At 31.4% G+C, this 18,070-nt stretch overlaps 1 protein-coding gene across 3 annotated transcripts in view; it reads left to right on the forward strand.

Annotated features, from left to right (window-relative positions):
* Positions 1 to 18,070, forward strand: part of trio (trio Rho guanine nucleotide exchange factor) — a 453,505-nt gene that overhangs the window by 35,769 nt on the left and 399,666 nt on the right. For 2 of the 3 annotated variants that reach the window (XM_080165074.1, XM_080165075.1), the window contains exon 1: positions 6,881 to 8,592. The exons of the other annotated variant lie outside the window; for it this stretch is intronic. In XM_080165074.1, coding sequence (XP_080021200.1) covers positions 7,890 to 8,592 — 703 coding nt within the window. In that variant the 5' untranslated portion in view covers positions 6,881 to 7,889. Of the gene's footprint in view, positions 1 to 6,880; positions 8,593 to 18,070 lie in introns of those variants that run through there. 3 annotated transcript variants of the gene reach the window in all.

Raw genomic sequence — 18,070 nt, forward strand, 5'->3', positions numbered from 1 at the left:
GCACAACTTGCTACATATACTAGGGTGTTTCAAAATATAGTAGTGTACACTCTATTGCACAGATTGCTACATACACTAGGATGTATCAAAATATATATGTGTACACTCTAGTGCACAGCTTGCTACAGACACTAGAGTGTTTCAAATATATATGTGTACACTCTAGTGCACTATTTGCTAAATATACTAGGGTATTTCAAAATATATATGTGTACACTCTAGTGCGAAGCTTGCTACATACACTAGGATGTATCAAAATATATATGTGTACACTCTAGTGCACAGCTTGCTACAGACACTAGGGTGTTTCAAAATATATATGTGTACACTCTAGTGCACAGCTTGCTACAGACACTAGGGTGTTTCAAATATATATGTGTACACTCTAGTGCACAGCTTGCTACATACACTAGGGTGTTTCAAATATAGATGTGTACACTCTAGTGCACAGCTTGCTCCATACACTAGGGTGTTTCAAAATATAGATGTGTACACTCTAGTGCACAGCTTGCTACAGACACTAGGATGTTTTAAAATATAGACGTTTACACTTCTTTCTATTTATTCATTTTGACGTATAGACTTTTACATGAATAGAGTTGCTGCGCTAGTTATATCAATTTTACCACAGTTTTATTAGTTTTATTAATAAAATAATATCTAAACTACTATATAAAAGGTATAAAAAACACATTATGATTCCCTTAGTATTCTTGTTTTAGTTTTCTTATTAAGCAACTTTACCCCACTTCCTCCCCCCCCCCAAAAAAAAAATTGCTATTGATTTTATCACAAGAAATTAATATTTAAGTCTTTCATTAATTTGAGAACGCTTTCCTTCATTTATACCTTTTTTTTGGAGGGGGTTCTTCAACCCTCCATTTCCAAAAAATGGGAAATTATCGCATATTTATACCTAAGAATATCCCGCGGATTTTTATCTAAATTCGATAATTGAATTTTGTTTATTGGCTATAAATCCATTATTACATTATATAAAATTATATAAAGAGTTGTGGGGTGAAGAATATTGTCCATTTAGGGATATTTTCAATGGAGGGGAGACATCAATAGCGATTAAATTAATCTTCTTTCCTTTCTTTGAAAATATACAATATCTACTACTTGCAAAATTTTAAAGGGATAGTTGCATGAAGTGCATTTCAGAAAATTGAATTCAAGTATAAATTACAAGTATACCATCAAACATATATAATTTTGTAATACAATAAATAAAGGGGGGAGGATTTTTTTTTTTTGGGGGGGGGTGTCCCACCCCCAAGAAAATAGCCTAAAACCACTACAGGACCAGTAGGTATATTCTCTGAAGAGTGGAATCCAATCGGTTCAGTGGTTTACTTCTTTACAGGATCTATTTATTCTCCAACTTTTCTGCTAGTCAAAAGATTACTTACTATTTTATACCTTAAAAATACACCTACTTTTCTGACAAAATGACGTTATAACGGACGTATGTTTCCTAGTTATAGAGAAGCTTCTCTACTAAAAGTTGCTACCTAAGAAACCTTTATTGTGTCTTTATATTTGGAGTGGCTCTTATTATATTGCTTTGTAAGTACAATTTTTATTTTGTGTTTATTCAAAGCTGCAAAAAAATCTGATTTTATAAAAGCTATGATAACTAAATAAATAATACTGTTACATTTTATCCTTGAAAGATGCTTTTACACCCTACTAACTTTTCTATTATAACGAATTGATCTTTAGAGATTTACGTATCTGCAGCCAGCTATCTATAAAACCATAACTACTATCATATTTTTATTAGCGCTACTGATTTGACACCAAATTTGTATATATACTATCCGAAGACCCTACATAAGAAATTAAATAAATGGATTTAGCAAATTATATATTTCTTCTGAGATTCGGGGATTTGCAAATTGACGATAATAATAATATTTACCTTAATTTTTGTTAGGAAATTATTCGTTGGTGTCTGATATATTTGTTGGGGGGGCGAAAGGGTTGTAAATTAATCAACTATCATTGTCATTTCCCTTCCCTGAACCTTCTTTGTCACCATTCTATTTATTATGTGTGTGCTTGGACTAGGGTTAGACGTAATATTCAATAAAATGAAATTATTTTTATATAATTTATATATTATGATATCATAAGATTGATTTTGATCTATAATTATTAGCTTTATTGGCCGTACAATTTTAAAACTTTGAGACGTCAATCTTGATTGGATTGTACAAACTAGTAGTGTCAAAAAATATTAACTAATAAAGACAATATATAGAAGAAAAATTTGTTTATCTTAATTGGAGTTGTGCATCATTTTATTGTTTGTTATTTTGTAAGCAAAAAAAGTTTTAAATTATCGAATATTCACAAAATTACTAGGCAAAAAAGTACCCCAACTTTTTATATTCCTTTATTCGTTTGTATATTTGTTAAAAAAAGGTAATTTCTTTTTATTTTATTGTCATTTATAAATTGAGCAAGTTGTTTGTCTACCTAATTCTAAATAGATTTGTTGTCGTAGTCATTAGTATTAGGGCTATCCAATTATATAAAGTGATGTCTGTCCGTCCGTCTGTCTGTCTGTCCCTTAAGATCTCGGTAACCACTGAACCGATTGGATTCTACTCTTCAGGGAATATACCTACTGGTCCTATGGTGGTTTTAGGCTATTTTCTTGGAGGGTAGAAGTGAAGAACACACCCAACTCCCCCCAAAACGAAAATAAAAAATAAAAAGATATATTAAAATATTTTTCATTTAAATCTAAATCTAAATACGCAAAGCCCCTTGGGGCTAGGGGCGAAGCTGCTAGTAAGGGGATAAGAAAATAGATGATAGATTCGATCCCCAATAATGATAAACAAAATTAGCTTCTTTGTATATTAGATTTTTTTTTATTTGTTAAGGTTAGGTTATGTTAGGCTATATGAGTTACTGGGAAGCCCCACAGGGGTAAGGCTTAGGGGGAAAATCTTTAATTTAAGAATTAGGGTGGGATTGAGTGCTCAACAAGAACTCTGAGGGAAAGCACCATCTTATTTTTCAACATTTTGTCCTTGTTGTGAGTTTAATAAATGCTTTATTTTTACATTAATATCCCAATGCGTCAACTCAAATGTTTATATTTGAAAGCAAAGCTTTTCTACATTTAGAATTGGTCCGTTAGTAATGGATAGCTATTTTAGTTAATTAAATTTAGGCATGTTAGAATTGTCCTATCGATTTCAAATTTTGTATGATTTTCTTCTAACCAGTTACAGTTAGGTACAATTTGAAAGTAGCAACTCTGTAATAATAATCAGAAAGTCAGTAATGATGATTCTGCTTTACCGTGAATAGGCACAATGGTGTAACAAAAGTATATTAGAGAGCTTCATTTTGGATGTTGTCATCCTTGTTATTACACACAAAAACCTAAAATTTGAAAAATTGTGGAAAAATAAACAGCTATACACGCTTTATTCAGTACTATAAAATGTTTATGAAAAACGAGAACGTTTTCGTCCAATAGTAACGATACCATTTATTGATTAGCTAATTGGAGATATCAGAAATGAAAGGTTTGGGTTAAGATTATTTCAAGTTTCAAGTAAGTAATGAATGGGCTAGTAAACAGTCTAAAACCATTCTGGGACCTATGTACAGCCTCCCCAAAATTTAAAATTCTGTATGTTTAGTGGTGAGCGAGATCTTAACGAACAAACAATAAAACCTTTCTATATATCATGAGACTAGGAGCTACGCCCGTAGATGCCTCTAGGGGCACTTGAAGTGGGACCTATGAGAAGCTACATTGTAAAGGAGAACCATATCGGTTCAGCGGTTAGAGAGATCCTTCCGTACACACAGACAAACATCCTGTTGCTTTAAAAAAGGAAGATAAATTCCTACAATTACATTATAATAACAGACACTTGCAAACAGTCTCTGCACTTGAATTAAGTAAATTAGTCTGGAGTTCTTATCATACAGATGCAGGGATATGACAATGGATGCTGGATTGTACTTTCCCTCCTCGAATTAGATTTCACTTTATATATATTATACTAAAAGGGATAGTTTCACGAAGTGCATTTAAAAAAAATAGTGAACTGTAATTTTTTTCTATTTTAAATAACGTAGTAGTGCATAATATAAAGTTATTGATTAAAATTAAAAGATTTGACCAGGGATTTTCCTTAAAAAATGAGTTTTTCATTTTTATTTTCAACTTCGTTGCATGTTATATATGGCAAAAACTTTTTTGTCATAAATACAACTTTAGATAGCATTTACTAGTTAATAGAACTTTTTATACAACAAAATACACATAACAACAAAGAATGACCAATAAAATATTTAGTATAGTACTTAGAGTAGTGATCTTTTTATATGTCTTAGTAGAATATATTAGGCATTGGATAGATATGATTGTGATAAAGAATTTTAACATTGACCTGACCGAACTGTTTTTATTTGACAATATCTAAAATAGTTAGTGATTTGCAACATAAATTACATGAGAATGGTTTTATATATATTATATGTTGTATGGTTAGTTGGTATTTCCGCGTGAGATAATGTGTATATTGTAAGTAAACCGGATGGTTTTTTTAATTTTTACAAAAAGAATCTATAGAAAACCTGTCCTATAATGAACCGGACGTTATTTTTTATGTTTTTTAAGTAACTTGTCCCAAGTGGAAATATGTGGAAAAAGATTCTCTGATATTGGTGTTTTGGCTATACATATTTGGAAAAAAATAGACCATTCTCATGTAATTTATGTGGCAAATCACTTTAACGTTTTAGATATTGTCAAATAAAAAAAGTTTGGTCTGGTCAATGTTAAAAATTCTTTAACATATAATCATATCTATCCAATGCCTAATATATTCTACTAAGACATATAAAAGTTCACTACTCTAAGTACCTTAACTCTTTAAATACACTTCGTAGAACTATCCCTTTAGCTTATAAAAAGATTAATTTGTGTTTTCTAGTATTTTGGATATTATCTATTTATTTCTTCCATTTAGGAGTTAAAACAGTGGCCTTGCCCTTAGTCCATAGGGGTTCTCCCCCTCCCAACCTAACCAATCAAACATTTATGCCATCAATTTCAAATAGCTTGAAGCTAAACAAATGCTTAATTTTGCCCAGGCGATCGAGATCTTAGTGGACATAAATACATACATACAAAAATCCTACAACTATGCTGGCGGATTGAACAGTGTTAGAACAGCTACGCTACTAAAAAGTAGTTGGTTGCATGTTTTCTAGGAAAAGCAACAAACATTCCATGTAAATAAGAAAGAGAGAGAGAGAAAAGAGAAAGATTTCAGGATATGAGAAAGAGTGGAAAATAATGCCGGTAGAGGGGGAGTAGCTTATAGAGAAGGTGTAAATTGGGAGAAGGGGGAGTAAATAAAGGGAGAGGGTAGATTCTCCGAAGTAATACTACTCTGAGTTCAAAATTCTATGTATGTCCAATGTCCATCCCTCTCTCTTTCTCTCTCTCTCTCTCTCTCTTTCTCTTTTCTCTCTCTCTCTTTTCTCTCTCTCTCTCAAATGTATCGTACTACACTCTTTTTAAAATACACACACACATACACACACAAATACACACACAAAATCACTCTCACACACACACACAAAATGATCTGTCCGTCTTAGAAACAACAAGAAAGGAGCTTCAAGTGTAGTTTTCAAAAGTCCACAGGACAAGTTACAAATCAATTGTGAACTTGCATTTTTTAAAGAAAAAAATTGTCATTTTTAATTCTTACATTAGTTATAAACATAATAAAATTTGGAGATATTAAATTAATAGTGATTGAAAGTTAGTATAATTTAAAATATAAAGTATTAGAGATTTTTACCTTTAAAATAAGAAAATTTCAGCATGATATTTTTACCGTCTACATTAAGAAATGCCAAGTTTGATAAAAAAATAGAGGCAGAATGTTTTCTTGAGTTGAAATAACCCTTCCTCATTATTTAAGTGATAAAGTTATGAATGAAATGTTCCAAAATATTTTAATTGTTGTTAAACAAACAGAAAATCCTTGTTTCATTGTCAATTAAATCTTATGTCAACAAAGTTTTTAAATTCATTAGACACAATCTTAAGAACTACTGTAATTAAACTTTTATATATGTCTAGAAATTTGTTAGAATAAACAAATGTTTGTATTGAAGTAATGTATGCAAACTAGACTAAACAGAAATATCTTTTTAATCAAAAAGCAACATAAACATATAAAATTAAATAATTTTTCTATGACAATATCCCAATGATTTTTCCCACCCCCAAAATTATTGAATCAAAGGCACATATTTGAAAACTGTTTTTGTAAGCTTAAAAAGACAGTAAGGCTTTGTTTTCTTTATTATAGTGCAATTACGACTTTTTTTTACAGTGATTGGCTAAAATAAAAAAAATTCTGGAAATAAAAATATTCTTATATGGCAGAAAAGCCAAGTTGTGTTACTAAAAGTTTATTATTCCTGTGCTATGGGTTAACTAATGTATTGTAATTTTGTTAAACAGTGGATAGATGGGGAGGATGTAACAAGGTTCAAGTTAATTTTCAAGGAATCTTCACATTTTTGTGCATTTTCATACATAAGCCTGAAGAGATAAATAGTTTGCACAAGCAAATTATGTGACAGGAAAAAAAATTTGTTGCCCAGATTAACTGATAATTATGCTTTTACATCTGTCAATTAGCAATTCCATGGATTCTTGTTAAAAAGACAGATTAGAATATCCTTCATGCTAAAGAAATTAAATGAGTAAATGTGTCCAATAATATCTTGAAAACAGTCAGAATGATGTGTCTATACTTCTAAGGAAAACTTTGTATTGGTCCTGGTTAGCATTGAGTTCAGATTATATGTAGGGGGGTGTTTATCAAGTCTCCTAGATATAGTCAAAAATTAAAGTTATATAGTACTTTACTATACATCATATTTTAAATCATTTTATATGAAAGTACTTTCATATTGTTGAAGGGTTGAATTCTGAGGAATTGGACAAATGAGTTTCATTCTTTACTTGTACTTAAATTTGATCCTTTTGATAAGGAAATCTTTTTGCAAAACTCTTGTTTATTTGTTTGACACATGTTATGAGTTTTGCAAGTCTTTGCTAATCTTTAAGTGACAATTTCCATAAAAAAATGTCCTGTCTACATTACTAATCTAGATTAGACCTGTTATGTTTTAATGCCTTGTACATAAGTTATATCATAGTCTATTAGATAAGAATACTTTAAAGTCTAGGCTAGTTTTAAGAAAGTGTGTTTATTAAAACATTTTTCAATCATAAATGATAAGTTTCTTATCAAAGAATCTTTAAAATGTTGTATAAACTTCAGAAATAAATGATGTAAATAAGAAAATGTGCAAGAAGTAAAGTTCTTGCAAAACTTACATAAAATAAAAATTATTAATTATGTGTATGTTGAATCTGTGAAAGCATGCATTGCTTTGGATATATATAAAAAAAGCTGGCTTGTATGTTAAAGTTTGTACATACACTGGGAACACCACATACCCTTGTGTATATATATAAATGTGTCTGTGTGTGTCCAACACATTTTGGGTAAACATACATCTCTATATGATTCTGTCTGTGAATTAGGATGTGTACATAAGTTGTGAATGCATAAAAGTGACGACACATGAGGGCCATGCCACACAATTTAGTTTAGTTTAGTTTATACATCCATATATCCTGTGGTAAAATGAAGTCTACACAGTGAATCAAGGCTAATTCCAGATTAGTCTCATTTTATGTACCGGCAAAAAGTAGTGATTTATTACTGAAAAAATGCATTAAAGTGAATAAAAAGTGTATAAATATACCTGAATATGTAAGAATATATATTCTGGATTGTTAATCCTTTGAAATGGATCAGAGATCAGGGTCCCATTTCTGGCTGAACTGGAGCAATAATATCTCCAGGTCTGGGACCCCAACCAACAGGTTGAGTGCAGTTGGTCCCACCCCACCCCAACAGACAGCAACAATTGCTGTTGCCAGCCAGCAACAGGCAAAGCATAATAATGGCAACAATGAGGTTTATTATCTGAACCATGTCAAAAATTCTCCTCGCTTAGATGGGACCCCAAGAAGATTGCTTTCTAATGGTAGACATTCTCGTGATAATAGTGCTACCAGAAATAATCCTCACAACCACAACCAGGCTGTTGGAGATGGGGTTGGCAAAAGTCAGGGTACACCCACACATTGTCACTATGGAACCCCAAGGAGGGAGCCTCATCCTTCCAACAATGGTGGTGGGGCTAATGGACACCATTACAGTACAACAGGTTCATACATGACAAGATCAGGTCCACCAGCAATAGTCTATGGCACACCACAGCACAACAATGTTGCTTCTAGCTCAGTCTTTACCACATTCTATCCATCCCCGCTGTTAAGCAGGTCAGCTCCTGGGCTGGATGTATTATATCAGCAACATCAGCGCTGTGGCAGTGGTGGTAATAGTGGTAGAGGTACCCCTGTACATCATCACATGAAACAGCAGTTGAATAGTTCTGCAGCTCATCATGTATATGCAACTCCTAATCAAAACAACAATTATGAAGGTAGCTTCTATCGCTTATTAAGTGACAATTTTACTTTCATAACAATTTTAGTATGTTATTTACTAATTAAAAGGGGTTGATCAATATAATCAGTAGGTACAAAATACATAATACATTTCACATTTTTAAATTATTTGTTTTAGATCTTTACATTAGCCAAAATAGGTTAATTTCCTATTTAAACAGTATTCTCTAATTCTTATCAATTTTTATTTGATAAAGTTTGGATTATAATCAATCAAGAAACGATTTTGTTGAATGTTTTATAGTTTAAACAAACAGAAAAACACCTCTTGAAAATAAATTTTAATGTCAATTTTATCATTTTGTATCGACATGATGATTTGATTTGTCAGCTAAAACAGAACAATCCATAGTAATGTCTGGCTTCAATTTCAACATTTTTATGTAATGTAAAATATGAAAATATTTAGGTATTTAATTTCATTATAAGAATAATTAATTTTTCTAATTGCTATTCCTGGGACCATATTACATATCTATTTTTTTCCTCAAAAACTGCAAACTTAGAATCTTTCCATGATCTGCATTTTTTTATCAATTGCCCAATCAACATTATCATTATTTTGGCAAATGTATGAGCCTGGGCGGAAGAGCTGTCCCAATTTTAGTTATTTCATGTGTCACAAATTGCACCTCAAATTCCCATTTTTTCAATGCAGAAAAAAGGATCAGGTTCAGTTTAAAAGTCCGCCCTCTTAAAATACAATATTGAATACCTACTTTACCTGACATACTTTAGATATAAGTCTTTGGTTGGCTTTAGGCTATTTAATTTGTACTTCTCTTTAAAAGCTAAGCCACTGGATGCTATGGGCGCAGCGCTAGTAGATCCATATTTTTAAGATTCTTTTTTGGGAGGGGTTGGGAGAGGTATGTGGATGAGTATATTTTAGTTCTCTAAAAAGTAAAAATTAAATAATCTCATGTTTAAAAAATCGTGTATTTTGTTTGTTTGTTTAAATGCAAAATCATGAAATTTGTGAGTTGATTGATAATAAATAGTGGGCCTGACATTTGTTTAGTTTATAAATTGGAATATGCATTGCTTTGTCGCATTTTTATGTAGGCATGAAATTATTTTACACACATTTTTGTTTCATTGATTTTTGCCATAAAAAATCAAATATTTTGATCAGAGCACTTTTTTGACCAATAAACTGTTATTTTCCATTTTTTAAAACCTTTTTTTAGTCTATTTTGTGTTTAGTTTAAATAATCACAATAAACTGAGAAAAAAATAATTACGACTTTGATATTCCATGGAGTGTGATGTGCTTAAAATTTACATGCATAAATGTAGCTGCTTTAATGCATTACATAGCAAGAGAGAAAAAAGATAGATAGAAAGAAAAATAGATAAATTGATAGAGAGAGGGAGAGATAGAGAGCACATCCTAATTATATAAGTTAGAGCAAACTTTGGTTGAAAGGATAGAAATGTGGGGTTGAGTGAGGTTTGCTTTACTAAATACAGATCACTACATACATATACTTTTATAGCTTTGTAGCAAAATTACTCTGCAATTACCATATGTATCTTTTTACCTAAGTATTTTTTGTATTCAATTTTTTTTTACGAATTTGCTTCTAGGTTAAATGAGAAAATAAAAATAGATGTAGCTATAATTAATGTTAAAAGGTTACTTGGTCTTATTTTTAGATAATGTGATTGTATTATTTCAGTGTATAAAATAAAAAAAAGATAATTAACATTACTTTATTTTATTACAGGTATGTTTTATGAAAGATATTTTATGGCAAAATAGCTTGTTTGTTGGTACCCTTCATTCATATGGGAAAGTATAAAAAATAGCCAAAATTATCTTCAGGCTAAAATCAGAATGCTTTAAATCATCACAGGACCTATATGAAGCTTAACTAAAGTAGATAACACAAACGGTTTAATTATTAAAGAAATCTTTAAATTCTGGCAAGAAAACCTTACTTCTTTATTTAATAGGACAGTGATGATGAGAAAAAAACACCTTCATACCTTTCATTAAAGGCATAACCTAGCCATCTTAAAATCTTGTGCTTTAAATAGACAGACAGACTCCATACTTATATAAACTATAGATAGAATATATAAATCATTATAACTTCAATAAAAGTATCTTTATCCATATGTCATTTCTATGGGGATATAAAGATCATTTCAAATTGACTTACTGTATGGTTGAAATTTATTTCATATTTTATATGAATTTATCGGAAACACTTCAGAGATAGTTAAACAAAAGATAAAGCTGATTGTAAACATTTTAAGATATCATATTTATCTAAAGAAAGTTTATATTAACTCTTTCTTAAAATACAGATAAATAGTGAAAGGTATAGGTCTTTATAAATTTCAGAACAAGTTTACAGTTTTTCTTTTTGTTTGTTTTAAAAAAAATACTTTCAAAGACGAATAAAAAAGAAATTTATTATGATCTGCTGCTTGATATATGATAATGTTTTTGGACATACTTACATTTTTAGAACTTGATTATAGGGTTGCTTCGCTTATAATATTGTACTTTGTTGTCCCAAGAATCAGTATACCAAAAATCAGATAAATCGGATTAGATCACATAAAAAATTGTTGTTCAAAAAGTAACAAAATCAACATGTTTTAAACGTACATTCTGATAACGATTATAGAGTTGCTACGCTTTCCAAATTGTACCTAACTACTACAGGAAACACCATGCAAAGTTTGAAATCGATAGGACAATTATAACATGCCTAAACTAACGTAAAAAGCTATCCGTTCCGTACAGACCGACCCTAATTATAGAAAAGCTTCGCTTTTAAAAATACTGCTTATGGAACTATCTCTTACCAAGTTCTGGTGAAAAACAAACAAAAGTAGAATTACAAATAAATTTCCCCTTGAATTTTACCCAGACTTGATATAAATAACAATAGAAATATATCAAATTTTCTAACTTACCAAAAGAATAATAAATCATTTAATAGGATAGCCAGAATGGTCGGGCTTTAAACGAATTTCGTATATTGATTAATTTTATCAATAATAAAAGATGTATTTTTCATCTGAAGAAAGCTTTTACATAAGTTTTGTTATGGAATGGAACATAGCGATAAAAAATTGATCTATATAACCCTCCTCTGCTTGAGATTTCTGACTGAAAATTATAAGACAAGGTAGTTTTTTCTTCAGAAAAATCATCAAAACTTGGTTGATTTTTTTTATGATAAAAAATATGTTTAAAAACTGTGTTCAGAAGTCCCCAAAGAAACCAACCCGCCCATAAGAAATGGAACCGTAGGGGTAAAATGTTTTTAAGGTAAAGGAGGATTCAGGGATAGAGGGATATGCAAGTATAATAATAGTTGACTGTCTGGGTAACTATAAAACAACAGATAACTCCTTGATAGCAATTCCTTTGTCTCAAAGTCATAACTGTCAGGGATCTAAAGGGATAAGACAATATCCGATAAATTGATGTATATCCCCAATGATAATAAAGAAATTATCCCTGCTGCTAATTAAAATTAGTACTTGAAACGTTTAGACACTCAACTTAGTGAATCAACCTGTAAAATTCAATAGAAGTCCCCAAAGTTGTCAACGAATAAGAAAACTTTGTAAGAAACCTCTTAATAAACAGCCCAGTGTCCCCTCCCCGTGCATAACTTTGTGTGTCAAGATTCGAACATATCCCCCCCCCCCTGTCTACGAGTGGTAAGCTACATTGCACAACCTTTATATGGATGTTCTAACTTTCTTGTAATGAACTGCTTATTATTAACTTACATCTAATGTCACGGAACGGACAAATCAACATTTAAAACATTTTTTTTCTTCATTAAATTTCCTTTTAATCCTGAAAAGGGATACAAAAGTTTTTTTTTTAGTAATATCAGGTAGTAAGAATTATTTATGTATTTAAACGGGTGTTTTATATTTACCGCTAAAATTTCATTTCCAATCGCATTTTTTTTGTATAAGCCAGTATTGCTCCGAAACCGATTAATATCCGCTGCATTATGCATTAGTACCGGTTCTCAGCCATACTGAAAATGTATAGCATCGTATTAAGGGCAATTTTCCACGAAAATTTTATTAAAAATCTTAAAATTAAAACAAGTTTTCTTAGCCCGGGCTGGTTTTAATCTAACTAATAGTTTTATTTTTATTTTATATCCACGGAAAGCTGATTATAATACAATGTGCTAGATAACTATTATGATATTAGTAAAGTTAATGGGGAATAATTTTTTTTGTATAAAAAAATATCCTTTCTTTTGCCCTTTTTTAACGGTATTTTCACGGTTATTTAAAAACATTCTTTTTCAAATAAGAGGGGTAAAAATGACAAACAAAGAAAAAATTGACATAGGGGATAATAAGCAGTTAATATACTAGGGGGGGGGGGGAAACGTTTCAGAAGTTTAAGAGGTTTCTACTTCTGTATGTTATTCTGATAACCGAAAGCAATTTGATTATTATTTATAATATTATCTAGGTTTTTAGAAAATAGCCTAAAACCAGAAGGTAACAAAGTAATATCCTTAAAAAATTACATTACATCTTCTAGTTTCATAACCTTATTTTCTTGTGATATATGTGTAAAAAAAACATTTAAAAATGTGAAAAAGTGTGTTGGTTTTGTAAAAGTGATTACAGATGGAAAGTGCCAAGGAAAATCTACACAAAACATAAAATTACTTTCTTTAGAAGCAAAAGTAGCACAAGGGGAAGGTCCATGAAAAGATTTAAACCAAGTTTATACCATTTGGATAAGATATTAAGAAATGTTATTTACCATAAAGTTTTTAAAATACCTGGATAAAGTCATAAATGCTACTTTTAGTATGATTTTTAAGGGGGGAGGCGGTTGTGACACTTTTTGAAACCAAAACTAAACTAAACTAAACTCAACTAAATAAAAGAGTTACAGCACTGAAATTTGGTATGGCAGTTGCTTTAAAGAGGTGCAATGTGGAACTGTGAAGAAACGGCGGTAGCGGCGGTTTCACCAATTTTTCTTCACAGTTCTACATTGTTCCTCTTTAAAGCGACTATCATTCCAAATTTCAGTGATGTAACTCTTTTGTAAGTTGAATTCCTGTAGTTTTGGTTTCAAAAAGTGTCACAACCTCCCCTTCCCTTTTTATTAAATGCATAACTAATGGTACATTGTCATAAATATTTTAAAAAACGGTGAAAAAATTTAAATGAGTTTCATAACAACATTTATTTTCTTATTAAATCCTTAAAAATAAGTATTAAATTTATTAATTAATGGAAATACCATACCTACTGAGATATTGAAATATTTTACTTTTTTTCTTAAGAACGTGTCCTAACTTTTGAGATTTTTCTTTAACCCATTCGTGGCGAGCTCCCAAAGTTCAAAGTTTTGAATCACCGTGGTTCAAAAAAATAGATTTTTTTCTCAATAATTACTCAACAGTAAGGTGTCAAATTAAAGATCTTACAATTTTTATTCTTACTGGCAATTTTCTTCTTTTTTTTGTTGTGTTTTTCCTTAAAACCAAGTTAATTAAAAAAAACTTAAATTACTTTAAAAATATGAGGTCTGATAAAAACCGATTGCATATCTAAATTCTATGAACCATTTTACATCTACTCTTTACTAAAAACACTGACTAGCTATTTTTTTTAAATCTTTGTCTTTTCTATTTAACCAATATTTATCTTCCAAAACACACCCCCTACCTTTACCACTACCACCATAGATAAGAAAATGGCTTATGTCATCACTATTCTATATGTACCTTTATGGGGGTGGGGAAAATATAAGGTATTAGGAATTGGAAAAAATAAGTCCTTATACAATAGGTAGAGACTATGCACGAACTAGAACAAGTGTTTTTTAAGCATGTTTCAGCAAAAATAAAAATCCCTTTTTTTGCGGGCATATTAGATCCCTATTAAACAGATAATTTTAAACACCATTATTTTTGTTGTTAGTTCGATTAGAACATTTTTAAAAGCGAAGCTTTTCTATAATTAGGGTCGGTCCGTACGTCCGATATAGATAGCTTTTATTCGTTAATTTAGGCATGTTAGAATTGTCCTATCGATTTCAAACTTTGCATGATGATTCCTGTAGTAGTTGGGTACGATTTAGAAAGCGTAGCAACTCTATAATCATTACCAGAATGTCCGTACGTCCATTTTAAGCATGTTGATTTTTCCTACTTTTTTAATAACAAATTTTCAAGTGTTTTAATTATCCATTTGATCTGATTTTTGGTATATTGATTCCTGGGACAACAAAGAACAATATTATAAGCGAAGCAACTCTATAATCAAGTCCAAAAATGTAAGTATGTCCATAAACATTATCCTGTTTTTAAGCAGTTTTTCAACAAATTTACCTACAATTTTGATTCGACATTTATACATTTATGTTCTGATTTTTCAGTTCAGATACTATACAAGTGTTAATGTCCGTTTGTCCTACCGTTTCAGTGCTTCGCTTTTATGGATGTTGTCATCCTTGTTTGTTTGTTTTTATCCTATATCCTTGTAACCTTCATTATAAGGGTGACAAAACATTCATATGTTTCCTAGATAAAAGTTTTGGGGGATTTTTTTTCTCGGGCTAATTTTTAATGGAAGATTTGTATATTTTTATACCTTTTGATTTACAAAAAAAATCTAAACCCATTCAGCTACTTAGAATTATACTTAATCTGTATGAACTATGTATATTAACCAGCCACCCTTCTTAAAATATAAAAAATGTAAACTTTTCTGGAAATAAAATATCCCTTAGAAATGAAAATTCACTGAAGCCTTTGAATTTTTTTTATTCCAACCCCCCAAACATGAATTTTGACAGGTGTAAAATAAATAATATTAAAGCCACACAGAAGAAATTAACAAGGATTACAATGTTCATAAGTAGCGCAGCAATAATAAAACAACAATATTTAGGTAAAAAGAAAAATACAGTAAAAAGTGAAAGCTATGATTATATTGGGCAACGGGAAGTCATGAAGGGTCGGGGCAATAAAACTATATGCCCTTCCCTTTTATTCTCATTTTTTTTTGTTTTTATGGGGGGGGGGTCTGATCTTGCTAGGCAGTTTGGGAATTTCAAGGTTTCTACTAAAATACTGAAGTACAAAATGAGTTTTATAGTTGGTACGCTTCTAAAATAGCACATAATGATACTTTTGTGACAGCAGACAAATTGTTCAATATAACTAAACAAGGACAAGCAATAAACTTAAAAGAAGCGTATTTATAGAGCAGTTATTCTGTGTGGTCTGTCCGTCCGTCATTCTTACGTTGTATTAGTTATAAACCTAAAAAAGTTTTACGCTAATTGAGAACCGTATCGGTTCAGCGCCTAGCAATATCCTGTTGCTTTATTAAAGGATTAGATGCTGCGCCCGTAGCATATAGGGGCTCTGTATTCAATTGGGCATAAATGGGCTAGAAAAAAGCTGAATATGATAAAATAGTCTAGAACCGTCACAGGACCTTTGTAAAGCTTACTTGAAATAGAGAACCCAATCAGTTCAGTAGTTATTGAAATCTTAAGCTTCAGACAAAAAAAACTCTTACTACTTTATTTAAAAGGATAAGAAGTGGGGAGTAATTCAATATGTTTTTGATTTCTTTCTTCATTTTTACACTGTATTATAAAGCAACTTCGCTTCTTAAAAAACAAATAAAGGGCGTTTCATATTATTTGTCAATTGTATTTTAGTATGGAAGGTTCTTTATTAGTAGAAAGGGGGGGGGCGTAATGACATTTATTCGTAATCCGTGAGCAAAATGGTCTTAAAATTTAGCTAGACCCTTCAAACTTGGTATATAAGCCTAGTCCTATAGGTACTACATCTAAATGGCAAAAAAATCCAAAATTTTTTATTTTAAGGTTAGGTTAGGTAAGAAAAACCCTGCGGAAATGGGGTTTTTAGGCTTTTTTTGGTCGATTTTGATGTGGAAACTTACCCTAAATTGTTTTTTTAGGGTTTTAACTTAAATACACTGTATCTATTCATATGGACATTATTTAAGATAATTCAGCAAGTCGGGGACCGACCCCAGGGGGCTATGTTGGTGGCCCGCAGGGGTTAAGTGCCTTTTTCCCAATACATATGTTGTGATACATCTAATTATATTTTTTTTAGGTCAAGGAACTCAAATTCAGAGCTAAAATAAGCATTAGACTAATCAGAAGCTAGCCCCAGCGGGCTAGGTTGGTGGCCCGCAGGGGTTAAGTTCATTTTTTCCAATATATATCTTGTTATATATCAAAATATAGGTTTTTTAGGTCAAGAAATTCAAATTCTGAGCAAAAATTAACATTAGACTAACCTGAAGCTAACCCCCCCGGGCTAGGTTGGTTTTCTGCAGGGCTTAAGAGCATTTACATAACCTAACCTATAAACTTACTTATATTTTTACATGTTTTTTCTTGAATAAACTTTGTCTATTAATGAGGACTTTATTTAAGATAATCCAGCAAGTCGGGAACCGACCTCAGCAGGTTAGGTTGGTGGCCCGCAGGGGTTAAGTGCATTTTTCCCAATATACATGTTGTTATACATCTAATCATAAGTTTTTTTAGGTCAGTTAACTCAAATTTAGAGCTAGAATTAGCATAAGACTAATCTGAAGCTAGCCCCAGCGGGCTAGGTCGGTGGCCCGCAGGGGTTAAATGCATTATTTTCCAATATACATCTTGTTATATATCAAAATATAGGTTTTTAAGGTCAAGAAACTCAAATTCAGAGCTAAAATAAGCATAAGTCTTACCTGAAGCTAACCCCCGCGGGCTAGGTAGATCTTCTGCAGGGCTTAAGTGCATTTTACATAACCTAACCTAGAAACTTACTTATTTTTTTTGGTTTTTTCCTTGAATGAACTGTGTCTATGAATGAGGAAATTTTTTTAGATGATCCAGCAAGTTGGGGACCTCCTTGGGTCAGCCTCCTGTATGAAGAATCTTTTAAATGATGGCTTTAGGACTGAACACTGTGTATCTAAGTAAAACCTAGCCCGCCTGGGTCAGTCCCCGACTTGCTAGATCATCTTAAATAATGTTCTCATGAACAGTTTATTCAATTAAAAAAACTTCAAAAAAAAAGATTCTAGGTTAGGTTTGGTAAATTGCATTTAAGCCTTGCAGGCAACCCACCTAGCCAGCAGGGGCTAGCTTCAGATTAGTCTGATTCAATTATTAGCTCTCAATTTGAATTTCTGGACATAAAAAACCTATAATTTTATGTATGACAGCACATACTTTTTAAAAATGCACTTAACCCCTGCGGGCCACCCACCTAGCCTGCTGGGGTCGGTCCCCAACTTGCTTGATCATCTTAAATAATGTTCTCATAAATAGACACAGTTTATTCCAGAAAAAACCTAAAAAAAAAGTAAGGTTCCAGGTTAGGTTAGGTAAAATGCACTTAGGACTTGCAGGCAATCCACCTAGCCCGCTGGGGCTAGCTTCAG

Source organism: Acartia tonsa, chromosome 6, assembly GCF_053477335.1.
Source record: "Acartia tonsa isolate MP-2025a chromosome 6, ASM5347733v1, whole genome shotgun sequence".
Lineage (NCBI taxonomy): Eukaryota > Metazoa > Arthropoda > Copepoda > Calanoida > Acartiidae > Acartia > Acartia tonsa.